The following is a 23,897-nucleotide window of genomic DNA, read 5'->3' as shown; positions in this document are numbered from 1 at the left end:
CTGTCTAATTGGAGAAAGTGGATTAAGTCCACTTAATTGGTTGGAGAATTACCAGGCTGCTCTTTTAGCCCTCAACTCTTCCTTAGACAGTTCTCTAATGTCTCCAGCTGTGCATGATGGCTACTTCCCTAGGCAATAAAACAGCTTTTAATAACACAAGGATTTGTGATCCATATGTAATTTTCTTGTTTTCAGAGGTAAGGTACTCTTGTTTCTTCCAATAGCTTTATGAGCATGTACCACAAAAAAGCACACTTAGAATCATTCTAGTTAATGCAATTAATTTATTCTTCTGGGACAGGTATCCTAGGTGGTAGAGCTTGTGGCTCAATTACCTGTTGGCCTCTAACCACAGCATACCTAACTTTGCATTGTCCCTGTTACATAAGTCGTCTTCTATCCATAAAGAGCTCCTCATCTGGGTCCTACAGGGGCTGCTCAGTCAAATCCAAGAAACTGTACTGATTATAGTCAGTAATCTGACTATAATCATAGAATCAGGAACAAGAGTCCATAGGCAGCAAGGTGGCCAGATTTAAGGTGAACACTATCTTCAGAGTTATATTAGAATTATCTAACAAAGTAGCCTGATATTTACCAGTCCGACACTAGCCCTTAACCAAAAGCCTGCCTTTTATTCTAGTAGGATTAATACATACTGCCGCAGAAGAACATACTGTATAATGTGAAAAGTCACCAGTTGCCCAAGTGTAAACTTTTCAGCTTCCTGCCAGGTGGGCGCTGTGGCTCACACCTGTAATCCTAGCACTCTGGGAAGCTGAGGTGGGCAGATCGCTCAAGGTCAGGAGTTCGAAACCAGCCTGAGAAAGAGCAAGACCCTGTCTCTACTAAAAATAGAAAGAAATTAATTGGCCAACTAAAAATATATAGAAAAAATATTAGCCAGGCATGGTGGTGCATGCCTGTAGTCCCAGATACTTGGGAGGTTGAGGCAGAAGGATTGCTTGAGCCCAGGAGTTTGAGGTTGCTGTGAGCTAGGCTGACGCCACAGCACTCTAGCCCAAGCTACAGAGTGAGACTCCGTCTCAAAAAAAAAAAAAGAAAAGAAAACTTTTCAGCTTCCTATAAAATATCATAAGTAGCAGACACCACTATCAGAAAAATGGGCCATCCTTTTACTGTCATATCCAATTGCTTAGAGAAATAAGGTATAGGTTGCTTATCATCCTCCAAAGTTTGTGTCAATACCCTGAGTCCAATTCCTTATCTTTTTTGAATTAACAAATCAAAGGCCTATATAGGTCTGGGGGGCCAACTGCAGGGGTGGTCATTAATTTTTTTAATTGTCATAAAAGCATTGTGATATTCCCTGCTCCAAGTAAGTGGTTCTTTTCTTCTCCTCTTAAGGCTTTTTAGAGGAGCTGTGCTATTATCCTAAAGTTAAAAATTTAAATCTGGCAAAACCCAGCCATACCCAAGAATCCTCCCAACTGTGTGTGCGAGGTAGGGACTCCTATTCAACTCCATCCAATCTGGGAGTAGGTTCTGAGTTCCAAGAGATAATTCGAACCCCAAGTATTTGACTATGGGAAGTGAGATCTGAGCTCTTTCTGAAATGTTTTATATCCTTTGTCAGCCAGTATATTTAACACAATTACAGCTTCAGTCTCACTGGTTATCAGAATACATTCTACATACTGGATGATTTTTCCTTTATTTAAGTCTATTTCCCTCAAACTCTGGCCAGAATTTTTCTGAAGATTGTTGGGGAGTTTTTAAACACCTGAGTAAGGACAGTCTCATTTATTTTCCAAAGCCAACTAACCAGAAGTCATGAATCATTTTTCATAAACACTAAAGAAACATTCTGTATACACAAACTAATAAGGCTGGGTCACTCAAGGACTTTTATTTATTTATTTATTTATTTTTAAGACAGTGTCTCACTGTGTTGCCCAGGCTAGAGTGCCGTGGTGTCAGCCTAGCTCACAACAACCTCAAACTCCTGGGCTCAGGCGTTTCTCCTGCCTCAGCCTCCCAAGTAGCTGGGACTATAGGCATGTATCATCATGCCCAGCTAATTTTTTCTATTTTTTAGTCGAGATGGGGTCTTGTTCTTGCTCAGGCTGATCTTTAACTAGGAGTTCACACAATCTGCCTGTCTCTGCCTCCCAGAGTGCTAGGATTACAGGCGTGAGCCACAGTGCTGGCCTCTCAAGGACTTTTAATCTCATTTTAACCCGAATAACTTGGCTACTACAAGTAGGGAATGTTGGAGAGACTCAGTCTGGCATTTCAGAAATAAGGCAGAAAAATAAGGAGTTAAAGATTTTGCTATATAGAAGAAAGAACTTTCTGTGGAACATGAGATATAAGTATAAACATTAACTCATCTACAACAGAAATTTCATACTTTCTACAGTCTGGAGTTAACCTCTCAGGGTTGGAATTCTAGCTCTCCCAGTTTCTAAAGTGCGGACTTTGGCAAGTGGCTTCATCTCCCTAGGCCTCGGTTTTCTGCCCTGAGTGGGAGAAAAGTGAACAGCAAAGTACCTACATCGTGTGGGAATTAAACGAGATAATCACATCTAAAGCACTTAAAACAGTGCTTGGCACATTGTATAATAGCTGGCATCACCCTGATTCCAGCTGCTGCTGGTGTCACCTGTAGCTGGGCTTGAAGTGGAAAAGGTATCTCGGACCCTGAACACTGGTTTCTGGGGAGTTACCAGCACTTGAGCTAGAGAGGACCTTGGGTTGAGTCAAGCTCCCCACTGCCCTCAAACCAGAATTCTGCCATCTAGTGCCCAGTGGCAGCAAATGCCTAAATTCCGATGACAAGGCCCCATTCCTTGTCCCATGTCCTCTGACCCCCCCTACCACTAGTCTCCTTTTCTACTCCAGGCTCCAGAGTCAGCATAACAATTTGGCTTCCCCAAAGCTTCAAGCTCTTTCACACTCTATTTTGTTCATGGCAGCCCCCCATGCCTGGCATCGCATTCTCTTCATCCCATGTGCCAAGCAAACACCTGCTTATCTCAATTCAATCCAAAGACTCAATTCAAGCCTTATCTCCTCTAAGAAAGCATTCCTGAGGCACCTTAGTGGCTCATTTCCTTCTTGCCACCCTGGGCCACCTCCCTTCCTGGGCCACAACTCTTCCAACATTGCCTGTATCTGCCCCCCTTCCCCTCTCACAGATGCTCCCCTCTGTACCCCAGCCCCTGGACAGTACCCCATGTCTAGAAGGTGTCCAATATGTGCCTGCCAAATGAATGCATAGGACAGTCCAGTTGGGGGTGGGAGGGTGGAGCAGTCAGGATAGAACTGTTCCAGGAGTTAAGGGACAGATCCATGTTGCTGGCATATAAAAGCTTCATTGTTGATTGCATATCTCTAGCCCCTGCTTTGACTTTGAGGCTTATTTTTTTATTAGAAATTAACACATAAACATACAGCTACCCTGTGATTCAACAATCCCACTTCTACATATTTACCCAAAAGAAAAAATCTGTGTCTACAAAAGACTTGCTCAAGGATGCCCAGAGTCACTGCTTTGTTCATAATAGCTACTAACTGGAAAAGGCCCAAATGCCCATCAACAGGGGAAGGGATAAACAAATTGTGGTGTCATTCCATGAAATTCTTTCTACTCAGCAACAAAAAGGAACAGCATGGCTCACTCTCACGACCATCATGCTAAGTGAAAGGAGCCAGACACAAGAGTACATACTGAATGCTCACATCTGTATGAAATTATAGGAAGGGAAAATGTAGCTTATAGTGACAGAAAGGGGATCAGTGGAGTCAGTGTGGGTGGGGATGGGGGAGAAAAGGCTGCGACTCACTGGGAAAAGGCAAAGATTGTTAAAGCTCATCAAGCTGTATACTCAAATCTGGGCATCTATTAAATTACATATCAATCACATGAAAGATGTTTTAAGACTCTGAAGGGAGGGACCAAGGGAGGATAGAAAGGAAGGAAAGCAGGTGTGCCCAGCCCAGCAGGAGCCGGGCGCCTGCGCCCGGCATGCAGTTGCTCCTCTCGGCCGCCAGGGGGCGGCGTGGGCTCGGGAAGGGTTGGCGCGAGCCGGGAGCGGCGGCGAGGGGGCGGGGCGGGCCCGTGCGCGGTCTCCATGCGGGCTCGCGGGGTCGTCATGGCGGAGCCGCCGCAAGTGCGGGTACAGGAGGCCGTGGACACCATGGTGAAGAGTCTGGAGAGAGAGAACATCCGGAAGATGCAGGTAGCGGGGCGGGGGCCGAGCCGGACCCTTCCGTCAGCCGCCGCGCGATGCCTGGTACTGCGGCCGCCCTCCCAGCAGACCCGGTCCGGGCGTCCCGGTGGCCGCGGCGCCCTCACACGGAGCTTCGGGAGCTCCGGCCGCTAGGGCGAAAGCCGTGCGCCCCCGCCACGCGCAAGGCCGTTTCCCCACAGTCCAGCCCGGGGGAGGGGGAGGTCCAGGGGCCGGAGACAGAAGCCCTGGGGTTCGTCCCCCCAGCTTCGCCTCATGCGCGGCCCCTTCCGCAGGTGAGCAGCCCGAGGCCCAGAAAAGCGCGCCCGAGGTGAAAGACCAGAAAGGCGAAGGCTCCCGGTCTCCCCGCTGGCCAGGTCATGCCCGCTGCTGTTGCGCCGAGCTCCGCTTCACACAGCGCTGGTTTATTGCTGTTCTGCTTTGACCCCTACATGTTTTTATGGGTGTTGGTCCTGCTTCCCTCACCGAACTGTGGGTTTCCCTGATAGTGCTCCTGGAGTCGTTAATTAATGGGTCGGTTGCCCCCTGGTGGAGTACAGTTTACTAGGCTGCTGACCTCTGAACCCTGCGGTCTGGGCACCTGGTTTTCAGCACATGTTCTCCTCTGACTCACCCCCACCTTCCCGGTCCATCCAGCCATCGGTGCAACAAGTGCCAGTGAGCCAGCAGCAACAAGGCATGGGACATTCGGCTAGGCATCTAGGATAGTTTTCCCCAGTCGTGGTTTTGAGGACCTGGTGTCTGTTCTTAGGGAAGGTGAAAGCAGAAGGTGGAGAGGGAGGCACAAATACCGACGTGGTCTTCTGACTCCTCTACCGCTCCATGGTCATCTCTGTCCCCAGAGGCTGTCTTACCTAACCTCACTCTGCCCTCCCTCCCCAGGGACTCATGTTCCGGTGCAGCGCCAGCTGTTGTGAGGACAGCCAGGCTTCCATGCAGCAGGTGCACCAGTGCATTGAGCGCTGCCATGCACCTCTGGCACAAGCTCAGGCTCTGGTGACCAACGAGTTGGAGAAGTTCCAGGTGAGGAATATCCCAGACAGAGCACTGCAGTCCTTGATGTCCTCTTTTGCATGAGATGACAAACATTTGTTCATATCTCTTGGCTTTAGTGTCTGGCTTCTGTTAACATTTGTGGTAATCCTGTGACCAACCAGTCTTCACAGGGTTTGAAATTTTAGAAAAAATCCTGGAAGTTGAGTGCTGTAAGTTGAACCATATTGTGGTGTTATGATGTATATATTGGTTTTCATCCAGGGTGCCTATGGCATTTCATAACTCCCATAGTCCTTGTTATAATGTTGGGCCCTTTAGGCCTCAGGAGATAGAATCTGTCACTCTGACCTTCTCCTCTCCTCCTTTTACCTGCCCAAGGCAAGACTCTAATCTGCTTGTGGGTCAAAAGACCCTCTTTCCAGAGAGCGTCCTACCCCAGACCCTGGAGGAAGGAATGCTATGCAGAAAAGCCAGGAAGAATCTGAAGCTAGACAGGCCTTGCTGGGTTTGGATCGTGTGCTTTTTGTCCAATTACATTCCTGCACAGTTGTCAATCATGCCCATGTAATGAAGCCACTGTAAAAACCCAGGAGGACTGGGTTTGGAGAGCTTCCAGATAGCTAAACAAGAGGGGCTTCCTAGAGGTTGGTGAACCCAGGGAGAGCATGGAAACTTCTCGCCCCCTCCCCCATACCTCATCCTATGCATCGCTTCATCTGTTATCTATTACAATAAATCTATAAACGTAACTTAAGTGTTTCCCTGAGTTCAGTGAACCACTCCAGCAAATAAATCGAACCCAAACAGGGAGGGAGTCATTGGAACCCTAACTTTAAGCTAGTCTGTCAGAAGCTCCAGAGGCCTGAATTTGTGACACGTGTTGGGACGAAGGGCTGTTGGCAGAATAGCTCCCTCACCGTGTGGGATCTGATACTATCTCCAAGTAGATGGTGTCAGAATTGAATTAGAGGACACCCAACTGGTATCCACTGCTTGGTGTGGGGGGAAAACCCCACATTTGGTAGAAGTCCTCTTTGTGTTGATTGCTGTGGAATTTAGAAGAAAGCACAGTTTGGGCAGTGTTTTTCCCAGAGCACATATGTTCCAGTAGAAACAATGATATAAAGGGAGTTAGCAGAGTACATGACCAAGAGCCTTGTTTGTGGTTTCGCTGCTGTTGTTTGCCATAACCACCAACTATAATATATATTTACTATATAGTATAAAGTTTCCTAAAACATAATTAATTTTTTAAAAGCAGCAAAATCTTCAGGAAAGTGACATAAGATAGTTTTAAAAGGTACATATTAGAACAAGACCCTACCACCACTTAGTGGACCTGTACACCCACCCAGGACTGTTTCTACTTGCTACAGCCAGGGAGAAGCTCTTCTGTCACTAAGGAGCAGTCACTTATATGAAGCGTGGTTATTGTTGACTCATTGATGCTTGGCTCACAAGCCCCTTTGAGGCTGCTATTAATAAAAGAGCTCCCTTTTTCCCTCTCTGGACCACAGGGTATCCACAACTTCATTTTACTCCCTTCTTCTAAGTATATTTTTCTAGAACTTGAGGAGAAGCAGGACCTGCTGCCAAACCTGTCTTTCATAGCCTGAAGTTCCATCCACATGGAAAAATTATACCTAATGTGATATAATTTTACATTCTGCTATACAAAACTCTTCAAAATTATTGCCATTATGAAGGACTAATTTTTTCAAGATCATAGAACTCCAAAGGGTTTCAGTGTGTTCATTTTGACAGCTAATTGTATAGATTGGGTCTTTGAAAATTTGATTCTTAGATTGCTATATAACTTTCTCATTCCATTCTTTTAGGTCCTTTCAAAGCATACTTTCTGGCCGGGCGTGGTGGCTCACGCCTGTAATCCTAGCACTCTGGGAGGCCAAGGCGGGTAGATTGCTCAAGGTCAGGAGTTCGGAACCAGCCTGAGCAAGAGCAAGAACCCGTCTCTACTAAAAATAGAAAGAAATTAGCCAGATAATTAAAAATATATAGAAAAAATTAGCCAGGCATGGTGGCACATGCCTGTACTCCCAGCTACTTGGGGGCTGAGGCAGTAGGATCACTTGAGCCCAGGAGTTTGAGGTTGCTGTGAGCTAGGTTGACGCCATGGCACTCTAGCCTGGGCAACAGAGACTCTTGACTCATAAAAAAAAAAAAAAAGCATATCTTCCCTCCCTCTTCCACAGCTCTTGCCACTCACCTCCATAAGGCTAAATCCCATGGTCATTTCTCAGTCCTCATGTTACTCGATCTGTGTGTAGCATTGACACAGTGGATCGCGTTCCTCCTTGAAGCACTATATGCAGTTGGCCACCAGGACACCTCACTTTCCTGGTTTTCCACCTTCCTCCTTTCTTGGCCTCCATTGCTGGCTCTTCCCCTCTCCAACCTCTGAACACTGGAGTGCCCAGGGTGGTCCTTGATCCTTTTCTCCTTTCTAACTACTACTCTAGTCTCCCAGTTATAAATATCATCTATATGCTGACAACTCCTACATTTGTATCTCTAGACCAGACTTCACTCCTGAACTCCAGATTCATATATCCAACCATTTATTTAATATTTCTACTTACTTTGTTTGTTTCTCTTCCTTCACTGGAATGTAAGTTCTAGCAAGAACTTTATGTGTTTTACTCATTGCTATATTCCGCAAAAAGAGAATAGTGCCCAGCACATAGTTGATGCTCAATAAATATTTGTTGAATTGAGATTATTCTGTAGTAAGAACAGACATTAAAAAATCAAGATGTGTGCAAGTCTAGCAGTAACCTCTAATGACCTCTTATTTACTGGAAAAGTCTTCTGTACAATTTATTCTGTCACTCACCTGCCTTTCTAGAAATAATGTCTTATCTGGGCCTCCCTGTTTCACTCCAACAATCTTGGTCAATCACACTAGAATGTCCCTTTGATGGGTGAAGATAATATACGTCAAGGCTATAGCACAGGGCCTAGCACATGAGCACTCAGTAAATGGAAGCCAGACTCAGCCTCTCTACCCTCTTCCTTCTTGCCACAGGACCGCCTGGCCCGCTGCACCATGCATTGCAACGACAAAGCCAAAGATTCCATAGATGCAGGGAGTAAGGAGCTTCAGGTGAAGCGTCAGCTGGACGGTTGTGTGACCAAGTGTGTTGATGACCACATGCACCTCATCCCGACTATGACCAAGAAGATGAAGGAGTCTCTCGTATCCATTGGGAAATAAAAGTCTTTGCCAGTGGCCATCGGGGCTGAGGGCAAGAGTCTATTTTTAAAAAGGAATGGGAATTTTAGTCTTCTAAGCAAAGTTTATGAATGAAGAAATTAAGGATGGGAATGAGCATAAGTCATATGTCACTTGCCACTGGACACTGGTTTCTTTGTTTTAAACCAGAAAAGTGAAATGGAAAAAATCGGTATAAAATTTGGGTCAGAGATAGTACAGGAGTGTGATTTAGAGCCTATATTTTATGTGGCAAGTGCTTGTTCTGGCAGTAAGAAATTCCCTTATACCAGAGCCAGAGTCTTCCAAAATACCAAATTCTTACTACACAGGTACCAACAGACTGGCAGTTTCCTCTAACCTGCCTCTGATCTAATGGAGTTTGAGAAGTGTTTCTCTTTGTTGCCAACCTCCTGTTTACTGGAAGTTTTACCACACCATTTTCCACAATCTGTAAAACAAAATCCATGAAGTCAGTAGTTTAGAAAGGGAAAGAAAGGTTTCTGAGTCTTTGTTTCACTTGGTTTTGTTTTATTTATACAGGGGCACAAAGTTGATTTAAGATACGGAGTTGGGACAGAGAGTAGTTTGGATAAGAACTTTGAAAGGTTCCTTGTGGATATTCTTTTCTCACCATCAAGGTGTGGATGTGCAGTTTTAAAATTATTACACTGTCTTTCAGCCTGGACACCATGAGAAGCAACATCACACTGATTATGGGAAGCAGAGCTTCCCTTTTATTGGCTGACGGGCCCTAAGGCTGTCTGCAGCAGAGTGACAGGACAATCTTATGGTAACACTTTCTCCTTGAAAAGAAAGAGGGTTTTTGATTTTGGTATATACCAATATGAACAGTAACAGAGTAACTGTTGGCTACCTGATTAGAAGAGAGTTGTGAAGTGCTGGATTTGAAAGAACCTGGTTTTCCTTGAATGGAATGCAGTGAAAGCTTAAACTCGGCATTGCTTACTTAGCCAACTGAATTAACAGAGCCCTATCAAGACAATCCCCTGGCAATAGGAATTTCAAGGGGAAAAAAGCAAGTGAACTGGGCTAGGAGCTGTGACTCCATTTGAGTAAAGGAGGGGCAGTCTCCCATTACCAAATACCATTTTTGCCCGGGACATTTGTAACATCCAGTGTCTCTGCCCTGGCCTGGCACTTTGTCATTTTGATAAGGACCTCATTGTCTTTTTACCAACCTGTTACTTGAAATAATATAGCCTGCCTGTTGTTTCCAGGCGGTAATATATTCCTAGTAGTTTGGTGTTTTTTTTGTTTTTTGTTTTTTTACCCTCTTACACAGCACTTTTATTTTTAGGAATATAAATGAAGAAAATAATGATGTGAAATGATTTAGCAATAAGGATAACCAAAGAATTTTTATAATAGCTCAAAAATGGAGGGAAAAACTAAGCAGTAGTAGATTAATGAATAAAAATATGCCTACATTATACAATGAGCTATTAACCAGCCATTAAAAATTATACCTGGCGCAGTGGCTCATGCCTGTAATCCTAGCACTCTGGGAGGCCGAGGCGGGAGGATCACTCAAGGTCAGGAGTTTGAGACCAGCATGAGCAAGAGCGAGACCCCATCTCCACTAAAACAATAGAAAGAAATTAGGTGGACAACTAAAAATATAAATGTAAAAAATTAGCCAGGCATGGTGGTGCATGCCTGTAGTCCCAGCTACTTGGGAGGCTGAGGCAGTAAGATTGCTTGAGCTCAGGAGTTTGAGGTTCCTGTGAGCTAGGCTGACGCCATGGCACTCTAGCCCTGGCAATAGAGTGAGACTCTGTCTCAAAAAAAAAATTATTGTGTAGGCTGGGCGCTGTGGCTCACGCCTGTAATCCTAGCTCTTGGGAGGCCGAGGCGGGCGGATTGCTCAAGGTCAGGAGTTCGAAACCAGCCTGAGCAAGAGCGAGACCCCGTCTCTACTATAAATAGAAAGAAATTAATTGGCCAACTAAAAATATATATACAAAAAATTAGCCGGGCATGGTGGCAAATGCCTGTAGTCCCAGCTACTCGGGAGGCTGAGGCAGAAGGATTGCTTGAGCCCAGGAGTTTGAGGTTGCTGTGAGCTAGGCTGACGCCACGGCACTCACTCTAGCCTGGACAACAAAGCGAGACTCTGTCTCAAAAAAAAAAAAAAATTATTGTGCAGATGCACATTTGTTGACATAGATATTCACAGTATAACATTAAAGGAAAAAACAGTTTATCAGCAGCAGATATTTTAGTATCCCATGGTGATGTGTGTGTGTGGGTATGTGTTTGTATGTGCTTATGTATATGGAAAAAAGCCTGAAAATGTCTATATTAAATATTAAAATTGGTTATCTTTGGATGACAGGATTCTTGATGACATTTTTCTACACCAATTTATTTCTTCTCTCTTTCTGGAACTCCATTCACATGTTAGTTACTAAAGTATTTATTATCCCACAGGTTGGAAGCCCTAGTTTGTCAGTCTTTTTCTCTGGTTTGTTGTTGTGGGGTTTTTTGTTTGTTTGAGACAAGGTCTTGCTCTGTCTCCAGGGCAAGAGTGTAGTAGAATCATCGCAGCTCCAAGGAGAGGCTGGATCTTCTTTTAATGTGGTTTTGAGGGCAAAATTTTCTTTAATGATGAAAAGCCTTTGAAGGATCAAAGCACTTGATACCTATAACTTTATTCAATTCCTCTGTAAGTTTTGTCTCACTTTTTTTTTTTAGCAAGCTGAGAGCAGGGTTTTGACACCTGAAAAGGTTCTGTTTTATTATACAGTTCTTCATACAGGACACTTATTTCTTCAGTTCATTCTGCTATTGTATTTTCTCTTCCAGATTTTCTTACTGCTTCATTTTCCAGTTTCCTACAGTCCTTGTCTTGTTGCTCAAGTTGGTTCTGCAAATCAGTTATTTTTTTAAGAGAAGAAACTGATTTCTTTAATTTTGCTTCTTTAAGTGTCGACTTGGTCTGCAGATCTCGAAGTACCCTTGCATATTTGTGCTCTCAGTTGCCAGTATCTGATGTTGAACATCCTCTGCACTTTTCTCAGCCTTGGCCACTTTTTCCAGCTTAAGATCTTCTATTTCAGCAGCTATTAATGCTTTATAGCTTTCAGACTGAGCAGTATCATCCTCAAGGTTTTGCACTGTACTGTTAACACTTTTCCTACAAAAGCAGAGTGGCCTGAGTGTTAGCAGCATTACTTTTCTCCAGTTCACCTTCTTTCCCTTTCAGCTTTTCTTCTAGGAGTTTGAATTCTTCAGTTCTAAATTTTATTTCTTCTTTCAATTGCTTGACTCATCTTTCAGCTTGTTCTTTTGGTGTAATTTATCAAGCTCATCCAGTGTTTGCTTTAATTCTTCCTCAAAGAGATTCCTCTCTTTAATAATTTCCTCTTGAAAGGAATATACCTTCTGCTGAAGACTAGAAGATAATTCCTTTTCTTGTTGCAGAAGTGAATCAATTTGTAACTCATTTTGCTGAAGCTTTACATGTTCTTGTTTTTCAAGAATAAACTTCTCTTTTAAGTTTTACATCTCAGCATTTAAATTTTCATCCCGTTCTGTATTCCTGTTTACAAGGTGGTCTTTTTCTTTTTCAAGAAGCTGACATTTAGCATTCATATCTTCTACTTGTTTAGACGACCTAATATTTTCTTCAAGAGACTGCTGCATTGGCCAGGTGTAATGGCTCACACCTGTAATCCTAGCACTCTGGGAGGCCGAGGTGGAGGATTATTTGAGCTCAGGAGTTCGAGACCAGCCTGACTAAGAGTAAGACCCCATCTTTACTAAAAATAAAAATTAGCTGGACAACTAAAAATACACATATATATAAAAAAAATTAGCCGGGCATGGTGGCGCATGCCTGTAGTCCCAGCTCCTGGGGATGCTGAGGCAGAAGGATCGCTTGAGCCCAGGAGTTTGAGGTTGATGTGAGCTAGGCTGATGCCATGACACTCTAGCCCAGGCAACACAGTGAGACTCTGTCTCAAAAAAAAAAAGTGCTGCAGCCTTAAAATTTCATGATTCTTCTCTTTCAAATTTTCTTCTAATTGGGCGATATTTTTTTTTTTTTTTTTTTTGAGACAGTGTCTCACTTTGTTGCCCAGGCTAGAGTGAGTGCCGTGGCGTCAGCCTAGCTCACAGCAACCTCAAACTCCTGGGCTCAAGCTATCCTACTGCCTCAGCCTCCCGAGTAGCTGGGACTACAGGCATGCGCCACCATGCCCGGCTAATGTTTTCTGTATTATTTTTAGTTGTTCCACTAATTTCTTTATATTTTTAGTAAAGATGGGATCTTGCTCAGGCTGGTTTTGAACTCCTGACCTCGAGCAATCCGCCTGCCTCGGCCTCCCAGAGTGCTAGGATTATACGCATGAGCCACCACGCCCAGCCTGGCTTGTATTTTTCTACTTGATCTGATACACAACTAATTTCTTCAATGTATTCTAAGAGTTTTTCCATTTCAGATTTTTCATCAATCTTGTCTTTCTCCATTGAAACAAGTTTCCCCTCAAGTTTGGCTATTTGCCCCTGAGACTGTTTGAGATTCTTCTGGGTGACCTATAGCTTCGTCTCCATGTCTTCGTATTTATCATACTCCTCATCTTTGTTTCTCTTTTGTTTCTAAGTTTCATCAACTCCAGGCTTAGAATTCTCAAATTCTTATTACTATTTTCAAAAAACTTAGATTTCGGCCGGGCGCGGTGGCTCACGCCTGTAATCCTAGCACTCTGGGAGGCCGAGGTGGGCGGATTGCTCGAGGTCAGGAGTTCAAAACCAGCCTGAGCGAGACCCCGTCTCTACCATAAAAATAGAAAGAAATTAATTGGCCAACTAATATATATAATATAAAAATCAGCCGGGCATGGTGGCTTGTGCCTGTAGTCCCAGCTACTCGGGAGGCTGAGGCAGGAGGATCGCTTGAGCCCAGGAGTTTGAGGTTGCTGTGAGCTAGGCTGACGCCACGGCACTCACTCTAGCCTAGGCAAGAAAGCGAGACTCTGTCTCAAAAAAAAAAAAAAAAAAAAAAACTTAGATTTCATTAATCCTCGTCATTTCAATAAGCTGATTTTCCAGTGAACCATTATTTGCAGAGTGATGTTTTTTCCCTGCCTATAGCATTTAGCTTTGCTTCCATCTTCCAATTCAGTTTCCAGGTCCTGGATCCTCTTGTCCTGAGCAGCATGTTCCTGCACAAGAATACGAATCTCTTTTTCTAATATCTTCCAATCTTTATCATTCTTTAGAGATTCTTTCTCTTTAACAGCCTTTAATTCCATATAAGTACCTCATGCTAACCGATTGCGCTACTGGAGCTTACAGCCTTTCATTCCAAAGTCTTGACTTGCCTAGCTAAAGTAGGCAAGGTAGCATCTTTATCAACATTAGGATTTTGTTGAGATTCTTTTCTTTATTTAATCTTTGTGATTTCTGAAAGGAAACTGGTCCTTTCAATACTTAATGACATTTTGATGACATAACCACCTTTAGATGGTGCACAACTGGAAGGCTGGTTGAATCATTTCAGGGGCGACTTAGGAAAGGACATGCAGATGACCAACTCCAGAAGCTGAAAGTCAGTACCACTCCTTGACAACTGCCTGCAGAATTAAGATTGGCTGGGGGCTGTGGCTCACGCCTGTAATCCTAGCACTCTGGGAGGCCTAGGCAGGTGCATTGTTTGAGCTCAGGAGTTCAAGACCAGCCTGAGCAAGAGCCAGAGCCCGTCTCTACTAAAAAAATAGAATTTGGCTGGACAACTAAAAATATATAGAAAAAAATTAGCCGGGCATGGTGGTTCATGCCTGTAGTCCCAGCTACCCGGGAGGCTGAGGCACGAAGATCACTTGAGCAGAGGAGTTTGAGGTTGCTGTGAGCTAGGCTAATGCCACAGCACTCTAACCCTGGCAACAGAGCAAGACTGCCTCAGAAATAAATAAAGGTTTGACTTTCCCTTTACTATTGTGTTATCTTATATCTGGGCTGCAAATATGTAATTTTCTCAGTATGCTTCTACTTGTTATGTGTGAAATAAGAAATTTAAGGTGTCCAGAATGGAAATTAGTTATTTCTTATAGTTTAGGTGTCAGAACTGCTTCATTGTAAATTGGGAAAACTTTGAGGGAAGGATAGGGCATTATGACAAGAGAAATTCAGTATTGATATCATGTCTCTAGTTTCCACTAGACACTAACAGCAAGTGGTGGGAAAGGTAGTCTGCTATGACCCCTCTAGATAAAATTTAGTGTCTAGGATTTTGAGTACCAAAAGAATACAAACTATTATATATGATGGGTTGGACTTTATTATCATCGGTATTGAAATAGAGCCGTTTCTGAGCAATAGCAATGAACTGAATTTTGGTGAACCATCCCCTACTTAACAGGTCTCCTTTGGTCTACTCTCCTGTAAATCCTGGATTCTCCTATTTTGGGGTAAGTTAAAAAAATGGAAATGAGTCAGAGACCACTTTTTACACTGATACTTGATGTAGAAAAACAATACCTCATGTTAGAGATCATTCGTGGCTGCACCTCACGTTTACATACGGGGGAACGGCACATTAGTGGGGTTCTGGAGGCAGCGTTCCGACCATTCAAGGACCATGAATCGGGAACAGACTGAAATCCTGGAGACAGGCCCAGTCACCTTACTCTCCTCTGGGGCAAAGGCTGCTAATTTGCATGTTACGGGAACCCTAGGGTTATGCTGCGGGAATACGTGCCAAAGAAATACAAGGGGCCCTCTCCTGAGCTCATTTTCATTCGGCGTATGTGAAGAAAACAAACGACCCAACCCACAGATGGAGGGCTGCCCTGGTTTACACTACAAACTAAGAGCGGGACCGTTATCTCAATTTTACACAAAGGAAACGGAATTAAGAAAGGTGCCTAGAAGCCCCGCCTCCGTCCTGGCCAATCCCTGACCGCACAGCCAGAAACTCCGCGTGACAGACGCGCTTGGACTTCCCCAAGTATCGCGAGGTGAAATGTGAAAAATGTCGACAAGCAATTGGCTGAGGGGATGAGTGACGTCGGACGCGAGACGCCGGGCCTACAGCGGGAGCGTGAGGGAGGCTGCAAATTCCGTTTCTAGTCGTCTCTGGCTCCGCGGAGTAGATACCATGAGCAAAGCTCACCCTCCCGAGTTGAAAAAGTGAGTATGTGTGAGCGCCGGACCAAAGTTTTCCCGTCCCTTAGGTCACCCTTCGTTTCCCGCCAGTACGCCTGGCGTGCCTGGGCCGAATGGCGTGGGTCCCTTCACCTCATCTTATTCCGGTCCGAGGCCGCCGGGATCTCGGCCAGGGTCTCGCGCGTCGGGACGTGAAGGCCGGGCAGACCCCGCGCGTCGGCTTGGTCGGGCTGGTCACCCGAGGCAGCCGAGGCTCCTCCATTTGGCGACTTGCCTTCCAGTCCCGAGGTCCCGGCCTCTCGTCTTCCCCGCGCTCTCCCTCGCTACTGGAAGATGTCGCATACCACCCTTTGTTGAACATCGTGAATGGCATCATGGTCTAATTAAGATGGCTAGAGGAGTAATTCTATAAGGAAAGAGGGGGCTGTATGCAAGTATTTTATAGTACAAGAGGAATCAGAATCAAAAAAAACCCTTTAACCTTAGAGAATGTCTTGTAATTAAGTTAAATTTGAGTGTCGCGTGATATCTTGCTCTGACATTGGAACTGTGTTAAGAACATTCATTTTTCTAATCAGAGAAGGCTCGTTGTTTTTTGGAATTTTTTCCTACACCCGGTAAGTCAAACTTTAAATAGGAGATCCTTACTTTTTTGTTTTTTGAGAGACTCCCTCAGTCCCCCCGGGTACAGTGCGGTGGTATCATCATACCTCACTGCAACCTGAAAACCCTGGGCTCAAGCGATCCTCCTGCCTCAGCCTCCCTGGTTGCTGGGACTACAGGCATGGGCTGCCGCACCTGGCTAATTTTTCCATTTTTAGTGGAGACAGGTTCTCTTCTCAAACTTTCTGGCTTATTGTGTGTATTTGAACAATTTTTTTAACCTTTCTAATCCTCGTTCCTCCTCTATAAAATGGTGGTAATAATATTACATAATTGAAAAGTTGTATGGATTTAATAAGATTTTGGGGGTTTTTTGTTATGTTTTGTTTTTGAGACAAAGTCTCGCTTGGTTGCCCAGGCTAGAGTGAGTGCAGTGGCGTCATCCTAGCTCACAGCAACCTCAAACTCCTGGGCTCAAGCAATCCTGCTCCCTCAGCCTCCCGAGTAGCGGGGGCTACAGGCATGCGGCACCATGCCCAGCTAATTTTTTCTATATATATTAGTTGGCCAATTAATTTCTTTATATTTATAGTAGAGACGGCTGGTTTTAAACTCCTGACTTCCAGCAATCCTCTTGCCTCGGCCTCCCAAAGTGCTAGGATTACAGGTGTGAGCCACCTCGCCTGGCCGATTTAATAAGATTTTGTATGTTATATTTGCTATGCTTTATATGTTTTATTAAAATATATGGTGTTATTTATCATACTCCATAAATATATTTTTCTTTGTAAATGTATCTATTCCCACTTCCATTCAGGACCCCAGGTTTTATTTATCTTGGAATCATCCTATGATACCTTATACAAAAAAATTGAATGAAATTTCATATTTTCTAGCCTATAATTGGAAGAGGCAAAAATCTCCTTTGCATGGCTTTAGTGTTCTCATACTATGCCTCTAAACTGGAATTTTCTTGTTTAATTCCAATTTTTTAAAGTTTCAAAATATTTACTAAAACACACGTGTTGAGAACTATTCTGAACATACAAACTTGATGCTTTAATATTAAGTAAAACAACATTACTTATTTTTCTAAATATAAAGTAAAATACCGATTGAATTGGATATGGTTTAATTACTATTTGCTGTCTTTACAACTTAGTTTATTTAGTTTTGGAAATAACCAAAAGGTAACCAGATCTTTGTTTTTCTATTATTATTGGAAAATCCAGGCCGGGCGCGGTGGGTTGCTCACGCCTATAATCCCAGCACTCTGGGAGGCCCAGGCCAGTGGATTGCTTGAGGTCAGGAGTTCAAAACCAGCCTGAGCAAGGGCAAGACCCCGTCTCTACTATACATTGAAAGAAATTAATTGGCCAACTAATATATATAGAAAAAATTAGCCGGGCATGGTGGTGCATGCCTGTAGTCCCAGCTACTTGGGAGGCAGAGGCAGTAGGATTGCTTGAGCCCAGGAGTTTGAGCTAGGCTGATGCCACGGCACTCACTCTAGCCTGGGCAACAAAGTGAGACTCTGTCTCAAAAAAAAAAAAAAAAAGAAAGAAAGAAAATAAAATTCAATCATTGAAAGATCAGTGGAACAACAGTATTGAATAATAAGAATGTTTTGTTTTGTTTTGAGACAGAGTCTCACTCTGTTGCCTGGGTTGGAGTGCTGTGGCCTCAGCCTAGCTCACAGCAACCTCAAACTCCTGGGCTCAAGCGATCCTCCTGTCTCAGCCTCCTGAGTAGCTGGGACTACTGGCATTTGCCACCATGCCCAGCTAGTTTTTTCTGTATATTTTTTAGTTGTCCAGCCAATTTCTTTCTATTTCTACTAGAGACAGGAGTCTCACTCTTGCTGAGGCTAATTTCAAACTCCTGACCTGGAGCGATCTGCCGGCCTCAGCCTCCCAGAGTGCTAGGATTATTGGCGTGAGCCACTGCTTCCAGCCAATATGAATGTTTTTGTAATTCACATTATTACTATACATACTCAATGGAGATTAATATAGTCTAAATGCATTTCATTTTTATTTTAATTTTTCCCCTTCCCAATTTACATTCGGTTACAGAATATCTTATTTAGGTAACCCCTTAATCCTTCACCCTTTACAGCAATACAAGGTTTTTACTGTTTAAATTTCATTATTCTATTGTATAGATTTTAGCAAATTATTTTACATGTACCTACTTCTGTTCTTGTTTATGCTTAAAATTTTAAAATCAGTTACATAATCTTTACCCTTTTGCTTTTTCAGATTTATGGACAAGAAGTTATCATGTGAGTTTGTTTTGTTTTTCATTATTTAGTAGTTTCTTAATGTATCTTGGCAGTATATGTTTGGAGCAACTTTATAAAAATTTAGAGCATGCAGAATCTCTGATTCATATCCACTAAGTAAGCAGATTTATGAAATTCCTAACTAGATAATTTTATTTACCTAATTTCTGATATTTAATAAATTTAACAGCTCTTCAGACTTTCAGTAATTTCCTATAAGTCCTCCCTTACTTTGACAAAATTAACAGGATTTTTCTGTGTTGTGGTATTTGAAAATTTATCAACTTTTTTTCCTTTAAACAAGCTACAAAAGACTTAGACAAGGAATAGTCTGTTTATTGGGAGTGTGCAGGAAAACCAGATTTGTTAACCTAATTAAAAATCCAACCCACACAATATTTGAAGTATATCCGTGGGTCAAAACCATGGGCTTTAGAGGTAAGCAGCCTTCAGTTTGAATCTCACCTCTACCATAGAGTAACTATATAATCTTATAAAGTAAGGATAATGCTACTTTATGGGATACTTTAAAACATGGAAGTAAATATAAAACACATGTAACCCATGCTAGTCGTATAGTAAGGATAGTGAGTCAAACATCTCAACTTTTTATCCCAACTAATTATTAATGAGCAATTGATGGTTGGTGGGTAGTTTTACTAAAACTTTTTTTTCTCTTTTTAATAGTGAAATTAAATGGTGGCAGACATGTCCAAGGAATATTACGGGGATTTGATCCCTTTATGAATCTTGTGATAGATGAATGTGTGGAGATGGCAACTAGTGGGCAACAGAACAATATTGGAATGGTGGTAAGTAAAGATATAAGATTTCTCTTAGACAATTCATTTTTCTTTTGTAATGTATATTAAATTTCCTTATGTCAAACTCTTGAATTAGAGTTGGTAACCCCCAGAAAAAGCAAATCACAGGCAGATTAGACTTTGCATCTCTTTTTTATTAATAGTTTCACATATGGCAGTCATTTGGCTATGATAATATCCGGTTACCTATAGGTCAGGTCCCAACTATACAGAACTTTCTAAGGTCCTAGGGATTGGAATAGCTGTTGGAAATAATTTTTGAGCTTTATAAGAGAGGCCCATAATCAGTTAGTTATTACAGCAATAGTTCTCAAACTTTAACATACGTATCAGCCTCAGAAAATCTTATTAAAATACAGATTCTGATTCAGTATTTGTGAGTTGGAGCTTGAGGTTTTGTATTCCTATCAACTGCCTAGGTAATGCAGATCTGCCAGTCCACAAATCACACTTTGATTTTACCTGTATACATAGGTAAGCTGGATTGTCGGATTTATCACACCCCAAACTTAAAAGTAACCAAGGTAAAAGTTACAAGGGAAAATCAACAATGATAGCATTTGACATGAGAAAAGAACAGGGAAAATCAGAAAAAACAGTGAGTTCTCATTATAGGAGGAAACTTTTCTACATTCATTAGGCCATAGTTTATGACTACTGAAGAAGAGTTTTGATATTTGTCAATAAGACCCAGACTTTGAATCCCTCTTTGTCTAACATAGGACAGCATACCTGATAAGTGATTTAAAGTGTAGGCCGGGCGCGGTGGCTGACACCTGTAATCCTAGCACTCTGGGAGGCCCAGGCCAGCGGATTGCTCGAGGTCAGGAGTTCAAAACCAGCCTGAGCAAGAGCGAGACCCTGTCTCTACTATAAATAGAAAGAAATTAATTGGCCAACTAATATATATACAAAAAATTAGCCAGGCATGGTGGCGCATGCCTGTAGTCCCAGCTACTCGGGAGGCTGAGGCAGCAGGATTGCTTGAGCCCAGGAGTTTGAGGTTGCTGTGAGCTAGGCTGACGCCACAGCACTCACTCAAGCCTGGGCAACAAAGCAAGACTCTGTCTCAAAAAAAATAAATAAATAAAGTGTGAACAGTAGATAGTTGAAGATAGACCGATTTTTAACACCTTTGCCTATGTAATTTTTTAAAAATCACTCTTCCCAGGGTTTGTCTTTACTTATTTCAAATGGTTTTCCATTGCTACATTTTAAAAAGTAGTCATAACTGAAAAAACAGTTTAGAGTCTCTACATGTCACACCAATTCCCAAATTGCATTCACTGCCTTTCACTTGCATTCCCCTATGAGCTTCTGTTGAATAAAGCTGATAGGATTATTGGCAGCCAGGTTCTGATAAAAAACAGTTTCTAAATACCTCAAGATTTTCCTCTGACCCTTCTTTTTACAAATTGGGAAGTCTTCATTCTAATAGAAGGTAGATTGGGGTTTTTGTTCATCTCAACAAATTTGCTGTAAAGGATTCAGAAAGGCCTTGGCATATTAAATGTCAATTCTGGTTTGAAAATATAATATTTTTATCCAATTGTGTGACACACTGCTTATTGGAATTTTATCAGAAAAGGAATTGACCTTGGATCATGGATCCTTCTGGCAATTTTCCCCTTAAACTGATCAGCAGATAGTAATTGCAGCTGAGTCTTCACTTTGAAAATGAAGTAATGATAATACATTATGGTGTTTAATAAAAAGACATTTTAAGGAAAACGCAAAAACAGAAGTGGACTTTGGACTTTTTTGAAACTGGAAGAAAGACAAACACGTTAAGTTTATGTTAATTTCGTTTTGTCAGAAATTGTTTAGCAAAGGAAACAGTTGGTTTCATTAATACCTTGTTCAAGTCAGTGACCCACTGAGGCCATGATAATTTCTTAATGGTACTTAGTATATTAAAAATGTATGTGTGGCCGGGCGAGGTGGCTCATGCCTGTAATCCAAGACAGACGGATTGCTCAAGGTCAGGAGTTCGAAACCAGCCTGAGCAAGAGCGAGACTCCGTCTCTACTAAAAATAGAAAGAAATTAATTGGCCAACTAATATATGTAGAAAAATTAGCCGGGCGTGGTGGCGCATGCCTGTAGTCCCAGCTACTCGGGAGGCTGAGGAAGAAGGATTGCTTGAGCCCAGGAGTTTGAGGTTGCTGTGAGCTAGGCTAATGCCACGGCACTCACTCTAGCCTGGGCAACAGAGTCAGACTCTGTCTCAAAAAAAAAAAAAATTTCTACTCAATTTCCAAGGCCCGGGTAAGATGTCATTTTCGTAAAGCCTGCCTTTACTAACTTCCATCCTTGTTTGTTCCCTGAATGGTCTTAAACTGTACCTAACCTATTCTGTACCTGTCTTTCCCGTTAATTTTTCAATCCCTTAAGGATAAGGGTAGAGAGGTTCATTTCAGTTTGCAGTTTAAAAAGTAAGACAAGTCAATGAATAACTTGGCATCTCATAAAGGTAATTGTCAGCCTTAATGATTTGGTAAAAATTCTTTAATCATCATTGATCTGTCTCCTAAATGAATTGTTTTCCGTTTTACTTTTCCCTTTCTTAGGTAATACGAGGAAATAGTATCATCATGTTAGAAGCCTTGGAACGAGTATAAATAATGGCTGTTGCGCAGAGAAATCCATGTCCCCTCCCCAAAGGGCCTGTTTTACTATGATGTCAAAATCAGGTCATGTACATTTTCATATTAAACTTTTGTTAAATAAACTTTTGTAATAATCAAAAATGCTCTCTCAGATTTTCTGAATATAGAATATATACTCTTATTTTAACTTTTTCTAACATGAATTGTAGACACTAATACTCTCATGGTTGAAATGTATTTCAAAGGGTTTTATGCATTAAAATGGAACAATCTTATTAAATGTAGATTATGGCAAGGATTCCTTTTCTCCATCTTTCAACACTGAGCAGATAAAGAACCTGCAAACATCCATGGGTTTCTTCTGAAATATTAACTATAATTTTGAAAATTTAACAGTAGTCATGTTAATCTCCTGACTTGCCCAAGAACATCTGTATTCCAAATATAGTACAACAGAAGTAAAACAGTAATGCCATAGTTATTTATTTTGAACATAATCATTAAGTGGGGAGAAATTTGAATACAAGAGTGGAAATAGGATTCCATAGAAAAATATTGCAGTGTATTGTGGTCTTTGTGCATAGAGAAAGGGTAGTGAGAAGTGGTGGTGTCCACAATATATTCATCTATTCATGAATTTTATGCCCCACAAGCTCAAATAAGAGATATATTATAAAACTGTGCAGAAGGGAATATACACATGTGAGATTTTTGTAAAACACAGAACATAGTAAATGGCTATTATATGTATTTCTCTCTCTAAAATGGTATTTCCTACTTATAGAAAATGTTTACAACAAAAGAACAGCTAGAGGGATCAAACTAACTTAATCACAATAAGGAAAGTTGACGTGAAGTCCAGTACATTTCTATTCGTCCATTCTTCAGCAACTCTTTGTGAATCATTGACATTGATTTTTTGCAACAACAGAGCTAAATTGTAGAACTAGTTCTCCAAGTGCGATTCCTAGAACAGTAGTTTTACCTGGGAACTTTAAAAAATGTAAATTTTTCTTATCCTACTACCAATCTATTGAATAAACAAATTGTACGGGTGGGGCCCAGCAATTCTTTAACAAGCCCTCCAGAAAATTCTGATGCATGCTTAATTCATGCATTGGAGAATCATTGGAGTAGAGCTGGCTTTCATTCAGCCACCGCATCATTTTTACCAGTTTATTCTGTAAAGAAGACTGGAGTGGCAATCCCTGGTAGTATTTTTTTTCTTCCAATAAAATTGCTTCATACTGTAGTACCATTAAAACTACCTAATATGCCTGGTGTATTAATAACCTGTTTCGGTTTTGAGAAAGCAATTTCAGATGCCCTACTGGGAATTTTTTTTTTTTTTTTTTTTTTTTTGAGACCGTCTTGCTATGGTGCCCCAGCTAGAGTGCAGTGGCATCATCATAGCTCATAGCAACCTTAAACTCCTGGGCTCAAGTGATCCTCCTGCCTCAGCCTCTGGAGCAGCTGGGACTAGTCATGTGCCACCATGTCCAGCTAATTTTTCTTTTTTTTTTTTTTTTTTTTTTTTTTTGAGACAGAGTCTCACTCTGTTGCCCTGGCTAGAGTGCCGAGGTGTCAGCCTAGCTCACAGCAACCACAAATTCCTGGGCTCAAGTGATCCTCCTGCCTCAGCCTCCCGAGCAGCTGGGATTACAGGCATGCACCACCATGCCCGGCTAATTTTTTCTGTATATTTTTAGTTGTTCCACTAATTTCTTCCTATTTGTAGTAGAGACGGGGTCTCACTCTTGCTCAGGCTGGTCTTAAACTCCTGAGCTCAAGCATTCCTACCACCTCGGCCTCCCAGAGTGTGAGGATTACAGGCGTGAGCCACCGCCGTCGGCCTATAATTAGAATTCTTAAGCATGTACTTGTTCTGTTCTACCATTGCCTACGACAGCCAACCATGATCTCTGTACAACAGATGTAGAACTGGTTCTCAAGTTTTAGCTGCATATTAAAATCAATTGGGATGCTTTACAGCCCTACATGTGAT

General features: G+C 42.2%; 2 protein-coding genes and 1 pseudogene across 3 annotated transcripts; 2 read left to right on the top strand and 1 right to left on the bottom strand.

Annotated features, from left to right (window-relative positions):
- The first annotated feature begins 4,056 nt into the window (after nucleotides 1-4,056).
- FAM136A (family with sequence similarity 136 member A) lies at nucleotides 4,057-8,462 on the top strand. Its single transcript, XM_012750187.3, is given in 4 exon segments — nucleotides 4,057-4,443; nucleotides 4,446-4,489; nucleotides 5,097-5,237; nucleotides 8,257-8,462. Coding segments are annotated over 4 exon segments (720 nt in total). The 5' UTR covers nucleotides 4,057-4,097; the 3' UTR covers nucleotides 8,446-8,462.
- A 336-nt stretch (nucleotides 8,463-8,798) lies between these two features.
- Nucleotides 8,799-12,084, bottom strand: LOC105863264 (hyaluronan mediated motility receptor pseudogene; annotated as a pseudogene).
- Nucleotides 12,085-15,397: 3,313 nt separating this feature from the next.
- SNRPG (small nuclear ribonucleoprotein polypeptide G) lies at nucleotides 15,398-22,033 on the top strand. Of its 2 annotated transcripts, none has more exons than XM_012750199.3 (4): nucleotides 15,398-15,597; nucleotides 18,438-18,460; nucleotides 19,148-19,272; nucleotides 21,854-22,033. In XM_012750199.3, the coding sequence occupies exons 1-4, from the start codon at nucleotides 15,566-15,568 to the stop codon at nucleotides 21,902-21,904; spliced, it is 231 nt and encodes a 76-aa protein (XP_012605653.1). In that variant the 5' UTR covers nucleotides 15,398-15,565; the 3' UTR covers nucleotides 21,905-22,033. The 2 variants fall into 2 exon arrangements, with proteins under 2 accessions (XP_012605653.1, XP_075856978.1); XM_076000863.1 differs by lacking the exon at nucleotides 15,398-15,597 and adding an exon at nucleotides 16,173-16,190.
- Nucleotides 22,034-23,897: the final 1,864 nt, after the last annotated feature.

Source organism: Microcebus murinus, chromosome 3 (assembly GCF_040939455.1).
Source record: "Microcebus murinus isolate Inina chromosome 3, M.murinus_Inina_mat1.0, whole genome shotgun sequence".
Lineage (NCBI taxonomy): Eukaryota > Metazoa > Chordata > Mammalia > Primates > Cheirogaleidae > Microcebus > Microcebus murinus.
This window is presented reverse-complemented; position numbering and strand designations above follow the sequence as displayed.

Coding starts and splice junctions, on each gene's coding strand:
- SNRPG (XM_012750199.3), top strand. CDS start 15,566: ATGAGCAAAGCTCACCCTCCCGAGTTGAAAAA. Junction 15,598..18,437: donor CACCCTCCCGAGTTGAAAAA/GTGAGTATGTGT, acceptor TTGCTTTTTCAG/ATTTATGGACAAGAAGTTAT. Junction 19,273..21,853: donor AGAACAATATTGGAATGGTG/GTAAGTAAAGAT, acceptor TCCCTTTCTTAG/GTAATACGAGGAAATAGTAT.